This window comes from Dipodomys spectabilis, unplaced genomic scaffold (genome assembly GCF_019054845.1).
Source record: "Dipodomys spectabilis isolate Male_0828 unplaced genomic scaffold, ASM1905484v1 ptg000004l, whole genome shotgun sequence".
Classification (NCBI taxonomy): domain Eukaryota; kingdom Metazoa; phylum Chordata; class Mammalia; order Rodentia; family Heteromyidae; genus Dipodomys; species Dipodomys spectabilis.
The window spans coordinates 11,507,816-11,525,600 of record NW_024870681.1 but is presented as its reverse complement, the minus strand read 5'-3'; the positions used below and the strand labels follow the sequence as shown (position 1 = coordinate 11,525,600).

Genomic DNA, 17,785 nt, shown 5'->3' with positions numbered 1-17,785 from the left:
GTTTAATTGGAGATTAAAAGTCTCATGGACTTTCCTACTTGAGTTGGTTTCAAACCTCAATCCTCAGATATCAGCCTTCAAAGTAACTAGGATTACAGGCATGAGCTACCAGCACCTATTGAAAACCAAGTTTTAAAAATACAAATATTTTTATGAAGCTTACAGGCACAAAAGCTTTTGGACATAGTCAAAAGTTTGGTTTGAGTATATGAAGATGCTTGCAGAAGAAGTCTAACAAGGGTGAATAAATGCAGCAACGGTATTCACTAAACACTATATTGAAAATTAATATACAATTTGTGGGTGGGGATGGGAGGGAAAAACTGGGAGAAGCAAGGAAAGGGGTAAGACTAAAATGAAATGACTTATGTAAATGTAACCCCTCTGTATGCTACCTGTATAATAATAATTAAAATTTTTAATTAAAAAGAACTCAAAAAAATCAAGAAAATTCTGGCTACTATATTAAGAATCCAGATGGGGGGGAGGGACTTGGAAGGTGGCTCAGTGGTAGAGTGCTCGCCTCACATGCATGAGGCCCTGGGTTCAATTCCTCAGCACCAAGCAGAAAGTGGTGGAGCCCTAGCTTTGAGCTAAAGAGCTGAGGGACAGCTCCCAGGCCCAGAGTTCAGGCCCCACAACTTGAAAAAAAAAAAGAAAGAAAAATAGAAAAAAAAGAAAAAAGAATCTAGATGGGCTAGGAAGGTGGTTCAATGGTAGAGGGCTTGCCTCCTATGTATGAGGCCCTGGGTTTGATTCCTCAGCATCATATAAATAGAAAAAGCCGGAAGTGGCACTGTGGCTCAAGTGGTAGAACACCAGCCTTAAGCTGAAGAGCTGAAGGACAGTGCCCAGACCCAGAGTTCAAACCCCATGACCAACAACAAAAAAGAAGAAAGAAGAAAGAAGAAAGAAGAAGAAGAAGAAGAAGAAGAAGAAGAAGAAGAAGAAGAGGAAGAGGAAGAGTAAGAGGAAGAGGAAGAAGAAGAAGAGAATCTAGAAGGTAAAGAGGACAGGGAGGAGAAACAAAGGCACCAAGCTAGGAGACTACTCTGATACAAAGGGTTGGTCCAGGGTAAATGCAGTAGAAATGATGAAAGTAGAGATTTTGCATCTTTTATAGTAGATCTGACAAGATTAAATGGGGAGGTAAGAAAGTCAAAAGATTCCAAAGTTTTTATCCCAAGTAGGTAACAAGATAAAGATGGCAAAGACAGACTCTGGGCACTCCAACATTTAGATTAGAAAGGTGAGAAGGAGTAAACAATGGGAACTAGAGGATGATCTGGGGAGTGGAGGGTAACAGAACAGAATGGTATCCTAGAAGCCTATGAAGTGTTTCCCAGAGAAGGAGCCCATTGTGTCAAATATGGCTCATGTAAGATGCAAACTGAAAAGAGATTTGTATTTTTAGCAAGTTACCAGTGGCCTCAATAAAAGGAGTTTCAGAGAAGCAAGGAGAGAGGGAGAAATGTTGACCAGAACTGATGAGAGAAGACTCAAGACCAAGTATGGGCAAGTCTTTAAAAAGAAACAAAAAAATAGATGGTGACTGCTAAAAGGGCATGAGGCAGTTTTTTTTTCTTTTTTTTTTTAAATTTATTTTTATTGTGAAAATACTGTACAGAGGGGCAAGGTAATGAGTACATTTCTTATCATGCATTGTAGCCTCCTCCTTTGTGTCTGTCCCCTTCCCATCACAGTTTTTTTTTTCAAGACAGAAAATTAAAGTATGTTTACATGCTGATATAAACAAGAGTTTCAAAAGGAAAATGGCTCAATGCTTTCCTGTAGGCAAGGAATGGAAGCTAACATAGGAGGGGGTGACAAGAATGGAGCACATTAAGTCCAATTATAATTAAAGAATATATGGGAGCAAAAATACAGACAGGCTGGCAGGTGGCATGGAAATTCCTTTCTGATGGCCTCCACTTGGCTGACAGAGGCAAGGGAAGAAAATGTTGCAGGTTTGACAAGTTTTAATATACTAGTGGCCTAACAAGGTGTATGGGGACTATAGAAATGAAGTTTGTGATCACAAACTTAGAAAGTAGCAACCATGACAACGTTGTGTGTTCCTCCAGCCCCATTCAGCCCAGGTGAACATTCAGAGATGAATTTAAACCACCAGTGGGTTTTCTCTATTCAGATCACCTCCTTACGGTGGTCTTTTCTGAGGCTATATCCTAATCACTCCAATATTAGGTATTGTTAATTCACCTATCAGATTCTTTTAGTTATATAACTCACCTGTGTCCTCCCCATTCCCTTTGCACCTGCTCAGGTGTTCTTCCCCCAACTGCCCAATGGAAGGCAAGAAACGTGTCTGTACTCTCCAGCCCTACTCCTGAACCTAAAACAGTGGCTTAATCATACTACTGTGTTTGCGAAATAACATTTAATTATGGAAATCCGTATGGAGATTCATCAAATCCGTAAAAAAAGTGATGTAGGGGAAAGATATTTATGGTAATATAAGCAAAATTACACTATCAAGGGTAAATGTCTTTTACAAAGGAAGAAAGCCTGCGCATATATATATATATATATATATATATATATATATATATATATATATATATATATATATATATATATGGGTAGGTCCTGGGGCTTGAATATATATAGAGAATATATATATTGAATATATATATTGCCTGTGCAATATATATATGGGTAGGTCCTGGGGCTTGAACTCGGGGCCTGGCAGCGCTGTCCCTGGGCTTTTCGCTCAGGGCTAGCATGCTACCATTGGGCCACGAGAGAGAGAGAGGAGAGAGAGAGGGAGAGGGGAGAGAGAGAGAGAGAGAGAGAGAGAGAGAGAGAGAGAGAGAGAGGAAAAAAAAAATCTCTCGGGCTTTCCTGCCCACCCTGGCTTCGAACCATGATCCTCAGATCTCAGCCTCCTGAGTAGCTAGGCTTACAGGCGTGAGCCACCAGCGCCCGGCTCCCGTAATTCGTGACAACGACCCTCCAGTGTTAAGTCTGGGGACAGAAACTCGAACGCAAGGCTCCGGCAACGTTTCTAACCCTGAGGGCCACGCCTTCCAAGCCAGGGCCGCAGGCTCTCCACCCCGACCCGACCCGACCCGCGCCAAGGGCTGGGGAGAGGGGGACCCCGACCGCACACCCGAGCTTTTCTGCAGTGCGGCACGGGTCCGGCCGGCCCTAGCTCCCGAGCTTCCACCGCTCGGGGCCACCGGAGTCATCCTGCTACCTGAGCCCTTGGAGCCCGCCCGTCCCGCCACGCCCGCTAGTCCACCCCACTCCGCCTCGAGCTCAGGCGGCGAGCGGGGACTCGGTCCTCGCCCCACGACCCTATCAGGCCGGTCCCCTCAGCGCCGCTGCCCACTCCCGACGCCCAAGTGCCCCTCACCTGCGACAACATGGCGGCCCGGCGCCAGCCTCACTTCCGGGAGCCACGTCAGCGCAGCAGCCGCCGAGTCCGGTGTGCAACTGACGCAGCCTCGTCACCACTGGTCGGGAAGGGTCTACCTACAAGCTCCAGCCCGGCCCCGCTTCCTCGCTACACTTCCGCTCCGAGCAGCGCAGCGGCAGGAACAACTCCACAGAGCTAGAAGAGCAGCCGCGAGGTGGTTCCGGGGCGAGGCAAATAGTGCGCGGCGCCTTCCGGGGGCGTGCTGTTCAGCGGGGCGGGGCGAGGGCGGGGCGAGGGCGGGGCGAGGGCGGGGCGAGGGCGGGGCGAGGGCGGGGTGAGGGCGGGGCGAGGGCGGGGCGAGGGCGGGGCGAGGGCGGGGCGAGGGCGGGGCGAGGGCGGGGCGAGGCGGAGGAGCGCAGAATCTATAGGAAAAGAACTCTGTTCCCAGAGAAGGCATGAATCCGCTAGGATAGGAGCAACCTCTAGCATGGTCGTTCTGAGTGCGAGAGATGGGGCTTGAGTCCATTCTTTTCCTTTTGTTTTCTTTTGCCAGTCCTGGGGCTTGAACTCAGGGCCTGGGCACTGTCCCTGAGCTTCTTTTGCTTAAGGCTAGCCCTCTACCACTTGAGTCACAGCGCCACTTCTGGTTTTTTCTGTTTCTGTGGTACTGAGGAATTGAACTCAGGGCTTCACACATGCTAGGCAAGCACTCTACCACTAGGTCACATTCCCAGCCCACCATCATTTAACTTTTTATATTTTATAATGACATGTATCTCTGTACAGTATTACGTTTTGCGCTTTACTTTTATTATTTTTTGGCTGAGACTGGGACTCAAACTCCGCACCTGACGTTTTCGCTCATTAGCTGGCCCTCTACCATTTGAACCACGCCTCTAACCGCTAGATTTTTTTTTTGGTCCGGTTGTGGGGCCTGAACTCTGGGCCTGGGCGCTGTCCCTCAGCTCTATCAGCTCAAGGCTAGCGCTCTACCGCTTGAGCCACAGCACCACTTCCGGCTTTTTTCTTTGTGCTTATGTGATGCTGAGGAATTGAACCCAGGTTCTTCAGGCGTGCAAGGCAAGCGCTCTACCACTGAGCCACCTTCCCAGCCCCCTAGATTTTATTTTTGTCAGTCGTGGGGCTTGAACTCTGGACCTGAGCTCTGTCCCTGAGCTCTTCAGCTCAAGCCAAGCACTCTACCACTTGAGCCACAGTACCACTTCTGGTTTTCTAGTGCCTTATTGGAGATAGGAGTTTCATGGACTTTCCTGCCCAGGCTGGCTTTGAACCATGATCTTCAGATCTCAGCCTCCTGAGTAGCTAGGATTATAGGCGGTGAGCCACCAGCCCCCGGCTAGATTTAATTTCTTAATCAGGTAACTTAAAGAGATAGATGGAATTGGAGAGATCAAGAGAATGATGGGAGGGGTGATATTGATCAAGATGCATTGTTCTTATAAATTGATACATTGAAATGAAACCCTTCCATACAACTAAAGATAATTTAAAAAATAAGTACTGATGAACCCCCTCAAAAATTCACATTTCTTTAATGTGCTCTTGGGATGGGGTAGAAAGTTAATACAAATAAGGCAAGAGCATTCCAGCATAAACAATGGAGATCATTCTTTTGGGAGGGAAATAACCTGACACTCCAGGAAACTAAAGAATAAAAATTGATACTGGCTAATACAGCGTTACGGTGTCTGGGTTTCAGCCCTGTCTTTTTTTTTTTTTTAACCAATTATATTCACCATGATATACTCCTCGATTCCAAAGTGAGGATAATGATGCTATTTTTTGCAAGATATTTACTAAATGGGAGTTGTCTTTATTGCTGTAAAACCCAGTTGCTAATGGTATGATCATGCCTGAACCTCAAATTCAGGGACTTCAATCTTTGGAATTGTGATAATAGCAATATTCTATCTGTTCAACCTAAGTCTGACTGCTGTTAGAGTGAAATAATTTGTATTCTCACATTTCCTTAACTGGAGGACTCTTTTAATTAAAACACAGATTTTATAGCACTATTTCAGATAGTGAAGAAACAAGCACACAACTACCCAAAAGAAAGAAAGCCTGGTAAGGCAATTGCATGTTTGTGCTTGAAAATAGACAGCTGAACTATTTTTTGGTGTCCTACTCAGTGTTGCAGGGTTTTATAGAGTTGTGGGAATTTTAAAAAACCTTTTATATGCATTAAATTTGTATTCATTACCATCCTTTAAATTTTTAGAGCACTTGATTAAAAAAAAAAAAAAAGGCCTGAATTTCAGACTTTTGGCTTTTTCAGTAATAGAGTTTAAAAATAGCCCAGACTGGCCTCAGGCTCACCATGTAATCCAGGTTGGCCTTCAACTTTCAATTCTCTTATCCCCTTACTTTAGCCTCTCAAGTGGAGTGCAGGATCAAAAATGTGCACTGCCATGCCAGGGTCTGGCCTATGTATGTGTTTCCACTCAGTGCCTGGCCACTATCCCTTACCTTTTTGCTCAAGGCTGGTGCTCTGCCACTTGAGCCATAGCTCTGGCTTTTTGCTGGTCATTGGAGTTAAGAGTTTCATAAGCTTTCCTGTTCAGCTGTCTTCAAACTTCAGTCCTCAGATCTCAGCCTCCTTGGTAGGTAGGATTATAGGTATGGGCCACCAGCACCTGTAGTTAGCTTTTTTTCTGGGTTAACTGAGCCTCTGAGTAGGAGATATGACTTTAGTATGTGGCTTGAGCTCTCCAATCTGCCACAGTCCCTGTGGTTGGCTACTTTCTAATAAGTTACCTGCCGGGTCCCTAACACTGCTCTTCAAGAATTTAAGTAAACTTTTGTACACTAGATATTAGTGGCCTTCTTTGTAGAGAGGATGAATATACTTTATTCTCTTCCAAAGGAGTTAGTTTTGACAAGGCAAAGCTCACAAAATGCAATAGGTCAACCTGTTGAGGCCTTCCTACTTTTAGAACATTACCCAAACCATAGACTTCTATGCAAAAATAACAGGAAATACCAATGGATTACCTTGCTGGTATTGATGAAAGGCAACATCTAATTTCCAATAATCACCTTCTCACTCCCTCATCAATGAAATGGGACTTACCTGAATGAGACCTATGAGGATACAGGTGCCAATTTCTTCCTGTCTCCTTCTGTTTTCTTCCTTTAGTAATTTTTTTTTAGGTTCATGGGAAAATGATTAGGAATTTCTATGTTAATAACCAAGGAACTGTCAAAGAGAGAGAGAGAGAGAGAGAGAAAGAGAGAGAGAGAGAGAGACCAAACACTAACACATTTTTTTTGTAAGACATGGTAATTTCCCAAGGCTAGTTTAGATAAATACGTTTTCTCCAAGTTCAGGGGCTGCTATTTTCCCTTGCTTCATGAAGTCATCAATAGGTAGACCTTTAGTCTTCAAGATCCATGCAGCTTTGCTCTTTTTTCCTGGATCTACAACTTTAGTCGACTGACTGTCCTTAAACGCCTTTATCTTGGCTTCCTCATACTCTTTCTCTTCTTTCACAGTCATCAGCATGAATTCCGTGTTTGTGCGAAGAGGATCTAGGTTTGTGTAGAAGCGAGGCCGTTCTTTCTTGAGAGGCAGGGTGCTAGTACTTATTTGTGGAACTAGTATTCGGTTGGGTTTAATGACCTGCATGCTGGTCAGAGGGCCTATACTACGGACTGCCCCTTCGATTGAACTGGTAAATGGTTCTTTACTCAAGCTGCCATAGAACCTGGAGATAATCATGGGCTGGGGTATGGTAGACTGAACACTGGGACTGTGCAAAGAGTTTTTCAAGTTGGGCTGCAGTTTCTGGATTTTAAGGGGTATATTGGTTTGTTTCACATCTAGAAAAGGATTGCTTGACTTCAACTTATCAACTGCATGTTGAATTGATTTTCCTTTGAAATTTAGGACCTTCCTTGGATATGAAATTGAAGATTGCAAGTCATCAATGGTTTGGATTTGGGGCCTGTGAGGATAAGCAAATTCCTCAGAATTGTGGGCTTTTTGCAGAGCATTGACAGTCAAGAGGAACCGGTCAGGTGTCATCGGGATTTTCCATGACTTTTTCTTTGACTGATTGATCAGGTCAATGGAAGTTTTCATATCTGTATTTTCAGACAGAAAAGAAAAAAGGAAATCAGCATTCTGTAAAATATATTAAGTAATTAGTCATGAAAACTGAAGCATTCTAATTGCCTCTCATCTTGAGGTCTTGGTGCTGAACGGACATGGATCAGCAGGGCAAAAATCCCTGAAGATGTTAGACATGAGCAGAAGAATGATCGAACAAAGTAAGTTCTTAACAAATATGCTAGCACTTATGAAAAGACTAGCCTCTAGATGTGCTTTTTTTTTTTTTGTCAGTCCTGGGTCTTGAACTCAGGGCCTGGGCACTGTCCCTGAGCTCCTTTGTTCAAAGCTAGTGCTCTACCACTTTGAGCCACAGCTCTACTTCTGGTGTTTAGGTGGTTAATTGGAGATAAGATTCTCATGGACTTTCCTGCCCAGGCTGGCTTTGAATGGTCATCCTCAGATCACAGCCTCCTTAGTAGCTATGATTACAGGTGTGAACCACCAGTACCCAGCTTAGATGCACATAATTTTGAAAAAAAATATAAATAGTTCCAGTGTCCTACATCTTTCTGAAACTTCCCATGGAAATGACTTTCACATTTCATTTATGATTCACACAAAACAGACCTTTTTGGTTTTTGTTTTTTGTTTTTTGTCAGTTGTGGGCCTGAACTCTGGGTCTGGGCGCTGTTCCTCAGCTCTTCAGCTCAAGGCTAGCACTCTACCACTTGAGCCACAGTGCCACTTCTGGCTTTTTATTTTCTGCTTATGAACCCAGGACCTTATGCATGCAAGGCAAGCACTCTACCACTGAGCCACCTCCCCAGCCCACAAAACAGACCTTATAGAGTTATAATAACATGTCTAATTTCTAAAAGTAATTATATCACAAAGTTTAAATCCCATTGGCTCATTGATTTCTTACATGTTTCAAAACTCAGACCTGCCTTCAATGAGTATGTTACACCTAGATAGTGCAGAACATAGCAACATGACTAAAGTAAGTTTTTAAAGATGAATTCCCACAATGTTTTGAGCAATAGCACTGGGTCCAAAATCAACTAGCCAAAACAAGAATTCTTTTAGTATATCACTTTATGGTCAAGGCTTCCATAATATCTAAGACCATTAAGTTAACAAGGATATCGTCACAGGTAAGCAAATCTATATTATCTCTGTCTCTTAAGGCTCTCAATCCCTACAATAGCTCACAGAAACTCTGAAAACATTTTTTTTTCATTTCCAAATAGAGTTAAAAAAAGTAAAAGTCATTTGCCTAAGTTGAACCCCAAGCTATGCCAGCAAATATAATGTAGCAGTGAATTATGCATATAAACTCCTTTGGCTAAATGGGTTTTATCCCAAGGTGGACAGATTAGGTGGAATGAAACTTCAAAGCACCCTCCCCTGACATTTTATTTTTAATTAAACAATCATATATATATATATATATATACATACATGCATATATACATATATGCATATATACATATATATGAGTAAAGTAAGATGACAACAAATTCTTATCCTCTGGTGTGGCCCAAGTGGAAGAGCTCTTGCCTAGAAAATGTGAGGCCCTAGGGAGCTGGGAATGTGGCTTAGTGGTAGAGTGCTTGCCTAGCATTCATGAAGCCTTGGGTTTGATTCCTCAGTACCACATAAACAGAAAAAGCCAGAAGTGCCACTGTGGCTCAAGTAGTAGAATGCTCAAGCAAAAGAAGCTCAAGGATAGTGCTCAGGCCCTGAGTTCAAGTCCTAGGCCTGGCAAAAAGAGAAAAAAAAGGTGAGGTCCTGAGTTCAATCCCTAGTACCTCCTTTCCAAATCCCCTCTGCTTCCAAACCTGAAAAACACAGAACTCCTTTTATGAAAAAGGAATTTTGCTGAGTTATTTGGTAATTAATTTGTCTTTTTTCACAGGCTAATAAATCTTATATCTCTTTCCAAGTCAATACAGAAATAGATATTAATCATCCAATTGTTAGCTGTCTTGTAATATTCCATATCCACTGATAAGCATTTATTCTTTTTTGTTGTTGTCAGTTGTGGGGGTTTAACTCTAGGCTTGGACACTGTCCATCAGCTCTTTAGCTCAAGGCTAGCGCTCTACCACTTGAGCCACAGCGCCATGTCCGGCTTTTTCTGCTTATATGGTGCTGAGGAATTGAACCCAGGGCCTCATGCATGCAAGGCAAGCACTCTCTACCACTGAACCATCTTCCTAGCCCGATAAACATTTATTTTGTTGATGATCAACCCTAAATAAATGTATCTTTACTTGATATCATTTTTACTGTTATTTTTAGATGATTATATTAATGATAGCCAGTGTTGGCATGGATATGGGGGGGAGCATTCTCATGCATTGTTAGTAGGAGCGTAAATTAATAACTACACTTTAAAGAATCACAGCAATATCTTTCTAGTTCGTGTGTATGTGTGCGCACGCCAGTCCTGGGAGTTGAGCTCAGGCCTGGATGCTTTCCCTGAGGTTTTTTTTGCCCAAAGCTAGAGTTCTACCACTTGAGCCATAGCTCCACTTTCAATTTTTTTGTAGTTAATTGGAGATAAGAGTCTCAGAGGCTTTCTTGCCCAGGTTGGCTTCAAACCACAATCCTCAGATCTCAGACTCCTGAGTAGCTAGGGTTGCAGGTTTGAGCCACTGGTGCCTGGCTTTCATTTTTGGTATGTGTGCTGGTCCTAGGGCTTGAACTCAGGGCCTGGGCACTGTCCCTATGATTTTGTGCTCAAGGCAAGTGTCTATCACTTGAGTCAAAGCTTTTTTTTGGTAGTTAATTGGAGATAAGAATCTCATGAACTTTTCTGCCTGGGCTGGCTTTGAGCCATAATATTTAGATCACTACCTACTGAGTAGCCAGTAATACAGTTGTGAACCACAGGCAAACAGCTCATTGGTACTTCAAATAAAATCCCCATTGCCTTCACCCTTTCCCTTATAACAACCACTACAAATCGTTTCTCCTTCCTCATGAAGTCCCCTGTAATGAGTCTGACCCCCTTGTCTCTCTTCTGCTGTGTCATTTACTCAGACTGATGATACAAAGTGGCACCAGAAGTGAGAAGACAGGATGACAGGGAATAGAGGCAGGCTATGAGCCAGAAGCTAGAAAGGAAAGTTTTGCTGCGTGATCTCAAGCTTGTATAGGGACAAGAAACCAGTTTCTGTTAGGATAAACAGATGGAAACAAGTTACTCTTAGAATCAGGCATTGTATACATTCTAAAAGAAAAGGTATTAGTGTTGAGAACCAAGATTAAAGGTGTGAGAGGATGAAAAGGAAGAAATTAGATTTTGTTATTAATTTAGAATAAAGCATCACCAAGAATACTATCTTCATCCTTGCATTCTGCTCCCAAATTCTCTTGCACAATATCCTTGACACCTGTTTTCTTGCCATCTTTAAGAGATGATTTGTCTTTTCCTTGGCTTTCAGTTGACACTGTTGACACAGCTAAATTAGGATAGAACAAACAATAGTCAGTATATAATTCAGTTATGTCTGAACAATGGGGTAACCACTAATACAATCAGTAATACTCAGGGTTCTTAACAACTGATACTTTTACCCCAAATATCACTGTATCACTACTGTCACATGAAATTAAGTAGTAACCTGAAGTCTATGCTCTGGGTCACATCCTGACTCACCTCTCACACACTTTTCCTACTGATTATTATGTCTTAAACATCCTCCAAAACTCTTGGTTCCTCAAGTAACAGCTGACTACTTATAGTGTGATATGCTTGCAGATCATCTATTAGTGTTTTCTATAGATCTGTGGATCCAATTTCATGCAGTATATAGGGCAGGTCAAAGGAGAAACTCTTGGTAATGTAAGCCACATATAATTCAGTTGTGTGTGTGTGTGTGTGTGTGTGAGAGAGAGAGAGAGAGAGAGAGAGAGAGATTCAGAGAGACAGACAAAAGACAGAGAGACACAGTGTGTGTGTTCTTTTTTTTTATTGTGACAATACTGTACAGGGCTGGGAAGGTGGCTCAGTGGTAGAGCGCTTGCCTTGCATGCATGAGGCCCTGGGTTCAATTCCTCTGGCACCAGATCAGCAAAAAAGGAAAAAAAAAAAGGAAGTGGCGCTGTAGCTCAAGTGGTAGAGCACTAGCCTTGAGCTGAAGAGCTGAAGGACAATGCCCAGGCCCAGAATTGAGGCCCCATGACCGGACCAAAAAAAAAAGAAAGAAAGAAAATACAGTACAGAGGGGTTACAATTACATGGGCAAGATAATAAGTACATTTCTTATCAAGCATTGTAGCCTCGTGCTTTGTTTCCCCTTCCCATCCTTCCCATCCTTCCCTCAACTCCCCCCCCAATCCTCCTCCCCCTCCTCCACCAAAGTTGTAAAGTTCGTTTTCGATATAACGACTTGTACATCTCATTGTTGCAATGGGTCCACCTGTATCCCTATTTAAACTATTTGTTTTTTCCCTTCCCCTCCACAAATTATACCATCAAATACAGTGAAAGCAGGGGTTATACCTTGAGGGAGGGACATACAAAGCAACAAAGAGATAATCTTATAAATGTGTTAGAAACAATCGCATGAAAGAAAAAAAAAACATTTGAATACATATCTTAGGGTTCATTTCCCTAACATCAACTTATCTGACCTTTTCTGCTTGACTCAGATATATACTAGTTATTGCAAATAAGGGAAACCATGGGACCTACGTTTCTTTGGGCCTGGCTTACTTCACTTAATATAATTTTTTCCAAGTCTTTCCATTTCCTAACAAATGGGGCAATGTCATTCTTTCTGATGGAGGCATAGAATTCCATTGTGTATATATACCACATTTTCTTGATCCATTCATCTACTGAGGGGCATCTGGGTTGGTTCCATATCTTAACTATGGTAAATAATGCTGCAATGAACATAGTTGTGCTGGTAGCTTTAGTGTGGTCTTGTTTGTGAACATTTGGGTAAATGCCCAAAAGTGGGATTGCTAGGTCATAGGGGAGCTATGAGCAACCTCCATACTGCTTTCCAAAGTGGTTGAACAAGTTTACATTCCCACCAACAATGCAGTAAGGTTCCCTTCTGTCCATATCCCCTCCAGATTCTGTTGTTATTAGAGTTCTTGATTATAGCCATTATAACTGGGGTGAGGTGGTATCTCAATGTTGTTTTGATTTGCATTTCTTTTATGGCTAGGGAGGTTGACCATTTCTTCATGTGTCTATTGGTGATCCTTCTTTCCTCTTCAGAGAAGTTTCTCTTTAAGTCTTTAGCCCACTTATTTATTGGGCAGTTGTTTCTTTGAAGATTTGTTGTTGGGGGATTTAATTTTTTGAGTTCCAGGTATATTTTAGATATGAGACCCTTGTCCGTTGTATGGCTAGTGAAGATTTTCTCCCAATCCATGGGCTGTCTATTGATCTTGCTAGCTATGTCCTTTGCCATGCAGAAGCTCTGCAATTTCATGCAATCCCATTTGTCCAGCCTTTCTTTTTTTCTTTTTTTTTTTTTTGGGGTCCGGTTGTGGGGCCTGAACTCTGGGCCTGGGTGCTGTCCCTCAGCTCTTCAGCTCTAGGCTAGTGCTCTACCACTTGAGCCACAGCGCCACTTCCGGCTTTTTTTCTTTTTTGCTTATGTGGCGCTGAGGAATCGAACCCAGGGCCTCAGGCATGCAAGGCAAGTGCTCTACCACTGAGCCAACTTCCCAGCCCCTTGTCCAGCCTTTCTTTGATTTGTTGTGTTTCTGGGTCTCTATTAAGAAAATTTCGGCCTGTGACAGTGTGTGTGTTCTGAGGCTTACTACTTGAGCCAGAGCTCCACTTTTGGCTTTTTAGTGGTTAACTGAAGTTTAGTGTATGGACTTTCCTGTCCTATCTGACTTTGAACTGCAATCCTCAGATCTCAGCTTCCTAAGTTGTTAGAATTATAGGCATGAGCCACCAGTAGCCTTGTTAATTCATTCTTTAGATGCCATAAATGGAATAAATCATGTGGTCAAGACCTTAGCCCTCACCTTCCCTATGCATTCACATACATACACACCTGTTTTATAACTGGTATCTTCCAGGTACATACATTATGTTTCAGAGATACAAAGAGAAAACATTCTCTAATACATTCTTAGAGCATGTTTTAACCTACAGTTTTCTGGTTTTTCCTTTTGTGGTATTAAGATGTGAACTCAAGGCTTTATGCTTGCTAGGCAAGTAGTCTACTATTGAGCCACACCTCCAATCTTATATTTTCACCTACTTCTTTTCTTTATCTTGAGGAAAAACTCTATGTATCTATATATAGAGAGAGTTGAATTTTGGATACAGTATTGGTTGCTTAGGATTTTAAAAATTATCTTCAAGAAGTAATATAAAGGAGGGCTGGGAAGGTGGCTCAGTGGTAGAGCGCTTGCCTTGCATGCCTGAGGCCCTGGGTTTGATTCCTCAGCACCACATAAGCAAAAAGAAAAAAGCTGGAAGTGGAGCTGTGGCTCAAGTGGTAGAGCGCTAGCCTTGAGCCGAAGAGCTGAGGGACAGAGCCCAGGCCCAGAGTTCAAGCCCCAAGACTGGACCCCAAAAAAAAAAAAAAACAACTCTTATCTCATTTGAAAGAAATAAAGTTTATTTAAAAAAAAAAAAGAAGTAATATAAAGGAGTTGCCATCCAAATGAAGCAGTTTATGGTTGCTTTTTTGTTTTGTTATTGTTTTAATGGTAAGCATTAAGGCTATTCTTATCTAACATATAAAGATTTGAATAAACTTGAAAATCTAAGGTGTGAAAATCAGATTTCCTTTAGCTACAAATTAATGGGAATGACGTCTGCTTTCCTAAAAGATTAAGATTTATAGTGCATGTTCACAATAGCTAGGATATGGAAACAACCCCGATGCCCCACCATAGATGAATGGATCCAAAAATTGTGGTATCTATACACAATGGAATATTATGCAGCCATTAGAAATGACAAAATAATGGCATTTGCAGGGAAATGGATGGAGCTAGAAGAAATCATGTTGAGCGAGGTAAGCCAAGAGCAAAGAGACAAACGGTACATGGTCTCCCTGATAAGTGGATGTTAAATCCAAAATGTTAGGTGATACGACAAAATTAACAAGACTTAAGAAACAAAGAACTTCCACTCATCTGGTTGAACCACTACTAAATATCCCCATGCTGCTGATCACATGTATGGTGTATATGTGTACACCATTATATGTTATAGACCGTAACAGACAATTTGCTCCAGGAAAGTTAGAATGAGCTTGTGACTTTAAATGAGCATCATTATTCCACAATACTGTGAAATTTGGGAAATTATGTAATCACTTAATCACAATTTAAAAAAAAAAGAACCTTGGGGAAGGTAGGGAGGGAAGGGATAGTAGGGGGAAAACAATGGAGGGGGTAACAATGCTCAATAGGAAGTGTACTCATTACCTCACTCATGTAACTGTAACCCTCTGTATAGTATCTTTACAATAAAAAATTTAAAGAAAAGATTTATAGTGCAAAGAAACCCTCAGTCAATCTATACAACAAAGAAACCAATCTAGCACCACCTTTCTAGTGATAGATTAGCTATCACTAATCTCCTTTACCTGATGCTGACTTGGATAGCTTCTCCGTAACACGGGACTTAGAAGTCTTTTTTGACTGTAACTCCTGGATCTCTGTGTGTTTACTAGGTCCAGAGTCTTTTAGGTTATGAAGACGAATGTTAGACTTGGAAACAATATCAAGGTTGATTTCTTCCTTTTCTTCCTCTTTCTCCTTCTTCTTCAGTTTAGTTCTTTCCTGGGAGTACTGCCACTTCACATTCTCAAAGTGGAACATGAGGATATTGCTCACTGTGTTTACCACCATCCTAGAACCAAAACAAGTTGCCCATGAAAGAGAAAGGCACATGGAGCCCTCCAAAATGTAAATTGCAAAGAGATAGACACACAGAGAGAGAGAGACAGTGAGAGAGAGAGAGAGAAAGAGAGAGAGAAATTGAAATATTATAGCTTAGTTACTTTCCGTTCCAAAGGCTGAAGTTTGAAGACCTGAATATATACCCCAGTAAAGTTTGTATTTAGGTTGGAAATTCTGGAATAAAACTCAAGGAATCGAATCCAATAAAGAGATCTCTTTCAGACTTATTTGTACTTTAGTATAAAGGAAATCATCTCAGGTGGGAGTATAATCCAAATTGAGAGGCAGAGGCTGAAGCAGTAGGATTGTGAGTTCAAGGTTAGCCTGGAGGTATATACTGACACTTTGTCTCAAAAAAAATTTTTTTTGCCAGTCCTGGGGCTTGAAGTCAGGGCCTAGGCACTGTCCCTGAACTTCTTTTGTTAAGGCTAGCACTCTACCACTTGAGCCACAGTGCCATTTCCAGCTTTTTCTGCTAACGTGGTAGGAATCGAACCCAGGGCCTCATGCATGCAAGGCAAGCACTCTACAACTGAGCCACCTTTCTAGCTCTCAGTTGTGCGTTGTCAGTTGTCAGTTGTCAGTTGTGAGGCTTGAACTCTAGGCCTGGGCACTGTTCCTGAGCTCTTCAGCTCAAGGCTAACGCTCTACCACTTGAGCCACAGTGCCACTTCTGGCCTTTTCTGTTTATATGGTGCTAAGGAATTGAATCCAGAGTCTCATGCATGAGAGGCAAGCACTCGACCACTGAGCCAGCTCCCCCACCCGTTTTTTGTTTTTTTTTTTTTTTTTTTAAGACAAATCATCTCTCTGGATGAAAAAGGGTGAGAACCAAGTGTTTTTGTTTGGGTATTGGGGTTAGAACCGGGGACCTCAGACATGTAGGCATGCAATATACCACAACCCTTTGTAGGATTATCACTTCTTAAATGAAAAGCAATCATTTGCTGAGCCTTATTGCCAGCATCTTGTTTTCCTTTAAGATGAACTTATAATGAACTTCCATTAAAGGTTAGGCAATATGGTTCAGAGACATTAAATGATGACTCAGGTGAGCCTGGAGAAGAGTTTGTAATTCTGTTTGGTTATTTTCTATACTGTCATGCTAAACCTATTCTTTTTTCTCTCTTTTTGTGCCTCACTGTCCCTGAACTTTTTTGCTCAAGGCTAGCACTCTACCACAGCTCCAAATCTGGCTATTTCAAGATTTTCCTGGGAGAAATCCTGGACACTCTCATCTCCAATTTGAACTGCTATTCTCATAACTCAGCCTCCTGAATAGATAGTATGACAAGTGTAAGCCATTGGTATCCTGGCTTGTAAAAGCTATCCTTATAAAACAAACACAGAAGCATATACAAATTCAGCCATCGTACTGGTGCACTTACTTGCTCAGCTCACCCTCACTAGACTCCCTGCTACTGTGACACAACTAGAAATTACATCAGAGACAGTTGATGGCACTCAGAGCTATTTGACATGTGATCAAAGAGTATTCAGAGGCTGCCTCTGAGCAGAACTATGGTCTTTAAAGAAGAACTATATTATACACTCATTGATTGAACACCCAGAAAGAATTCAGAATAAAAAATGAACTCCAGTAAGTTCTGTGCAAAGCACAATAGTCTCCCAAATGACAAAATCAAAAGGAAACATTGATACCTTGCTTCAGCTGATGATTCTAGACTAGTGTCCCAGAAGAGAAAAAAATCACCCAGAATTGATCATGGCTTTGACCTTTGCACTACCACTCACCTGTTGCCATGATAAAAGAAGGACAGCACAGGATCACCTCTGGCTTCGACTTTTATCAGTTTCAGACAGTTTCCATTGAGAAAATTGTAAATGCGTATCTTGCCATCTGCACAGGCGCTGATAACCCGGAGATAGAGAAGGGACACTTGCAGTACCTCCCTGGCAGGGAACAACACATTTAGGCAGTACCTACCTCTGGTAAGCTGCTTAGGTTTGCTTGTACTTTGAGTATTTTTTTATGTGGCTGGGAGACAGTGGCCACAGAACTGGTGTTTCTCACATTCTACAAACTAGATATAAACCATTAACATTCAGACAGACCTTTTCTTGTTCTGTAGTTACCGCATTTCTGCAAACTTAGTCATAGGGACACAGATGACAAAGCAAAAAAGGCTGCTGTCATTGTTTGAAGGCAAATTTGATGCCTAACTATTTACTTACACAAAAAGTCATATGAAGAATCATTCAATGTTGTTTTTGTTTTGTGCTGGTACTAGGGCTTGAACTTGGGGCCTAGACTCTGTTTCTTAGCTTTTTTGCTCAAGCCTGGCACTCTACCACTTCAGCTACAGTTCCACTTCTGTCTTTTTCTGAGTAGTTTATTGGAGGTAAGAGTCTCAGACTTTTTTTTTTTTGGTTGGTTGTGGGGCTTGAACTCTGGGCTTGGACGCTGT

The 17,785-nt window shown here is 42.0% G+C and overlaps 2 protein-coding genes across 2 annotated transcripts in view; both read right to left on the bottom strand.

Annotated features, from left to right (window-relative positions):
• Positions 1-3,569, bottom strand: part of LOC122119383 (Golgi apparatus membrane protein TVP23 homolog B) — a 29,025-nt gene extending 25,456 nt beyond the window's left edge. The window contains exon 1 of the mRNA XM_042693455.1: positions 3,377-3,569. Within this exon, the coding sequence (XP_042549389.1) occupies positions 3,377-3,388 (12 nt within the window). The 5' untranslated portion in view covers positions 3,389-3,569. The remainder of the gene's footprint in view (positions 1-3,376) is intronic.
• A 3,102-nt stretch (positions 3,570-6,671) lies between these two features.
• Positions 6,672-17,785, bottom strand: part of Fbxw10 (F-box and WD repeat domain containing 10) — a 41,859-nt gene continuing 30,745 nt past the window's right edge. Inside the window, exons 12-14 of the mRNA XM_042694534.1 lie at positions 17,112-17,270; positions 15,041-15,306; positions 6,672-7,486 (exon numbers count right to left, since the gene is read on the bottom strand). Of these exons, the coding sequence (XP_042550468.1) occupies positions 6,702-7,486; positions 15,041-15,306; positions 17,112-17,270 (1,210 nt within the window). The 3' untranslated portion in view covers positions 6,672-6,701. The remainder of the gene's footprint in view (positions 7,487-15,040; positions 15,307-17,111; positions 17,271-17,785) is intronic.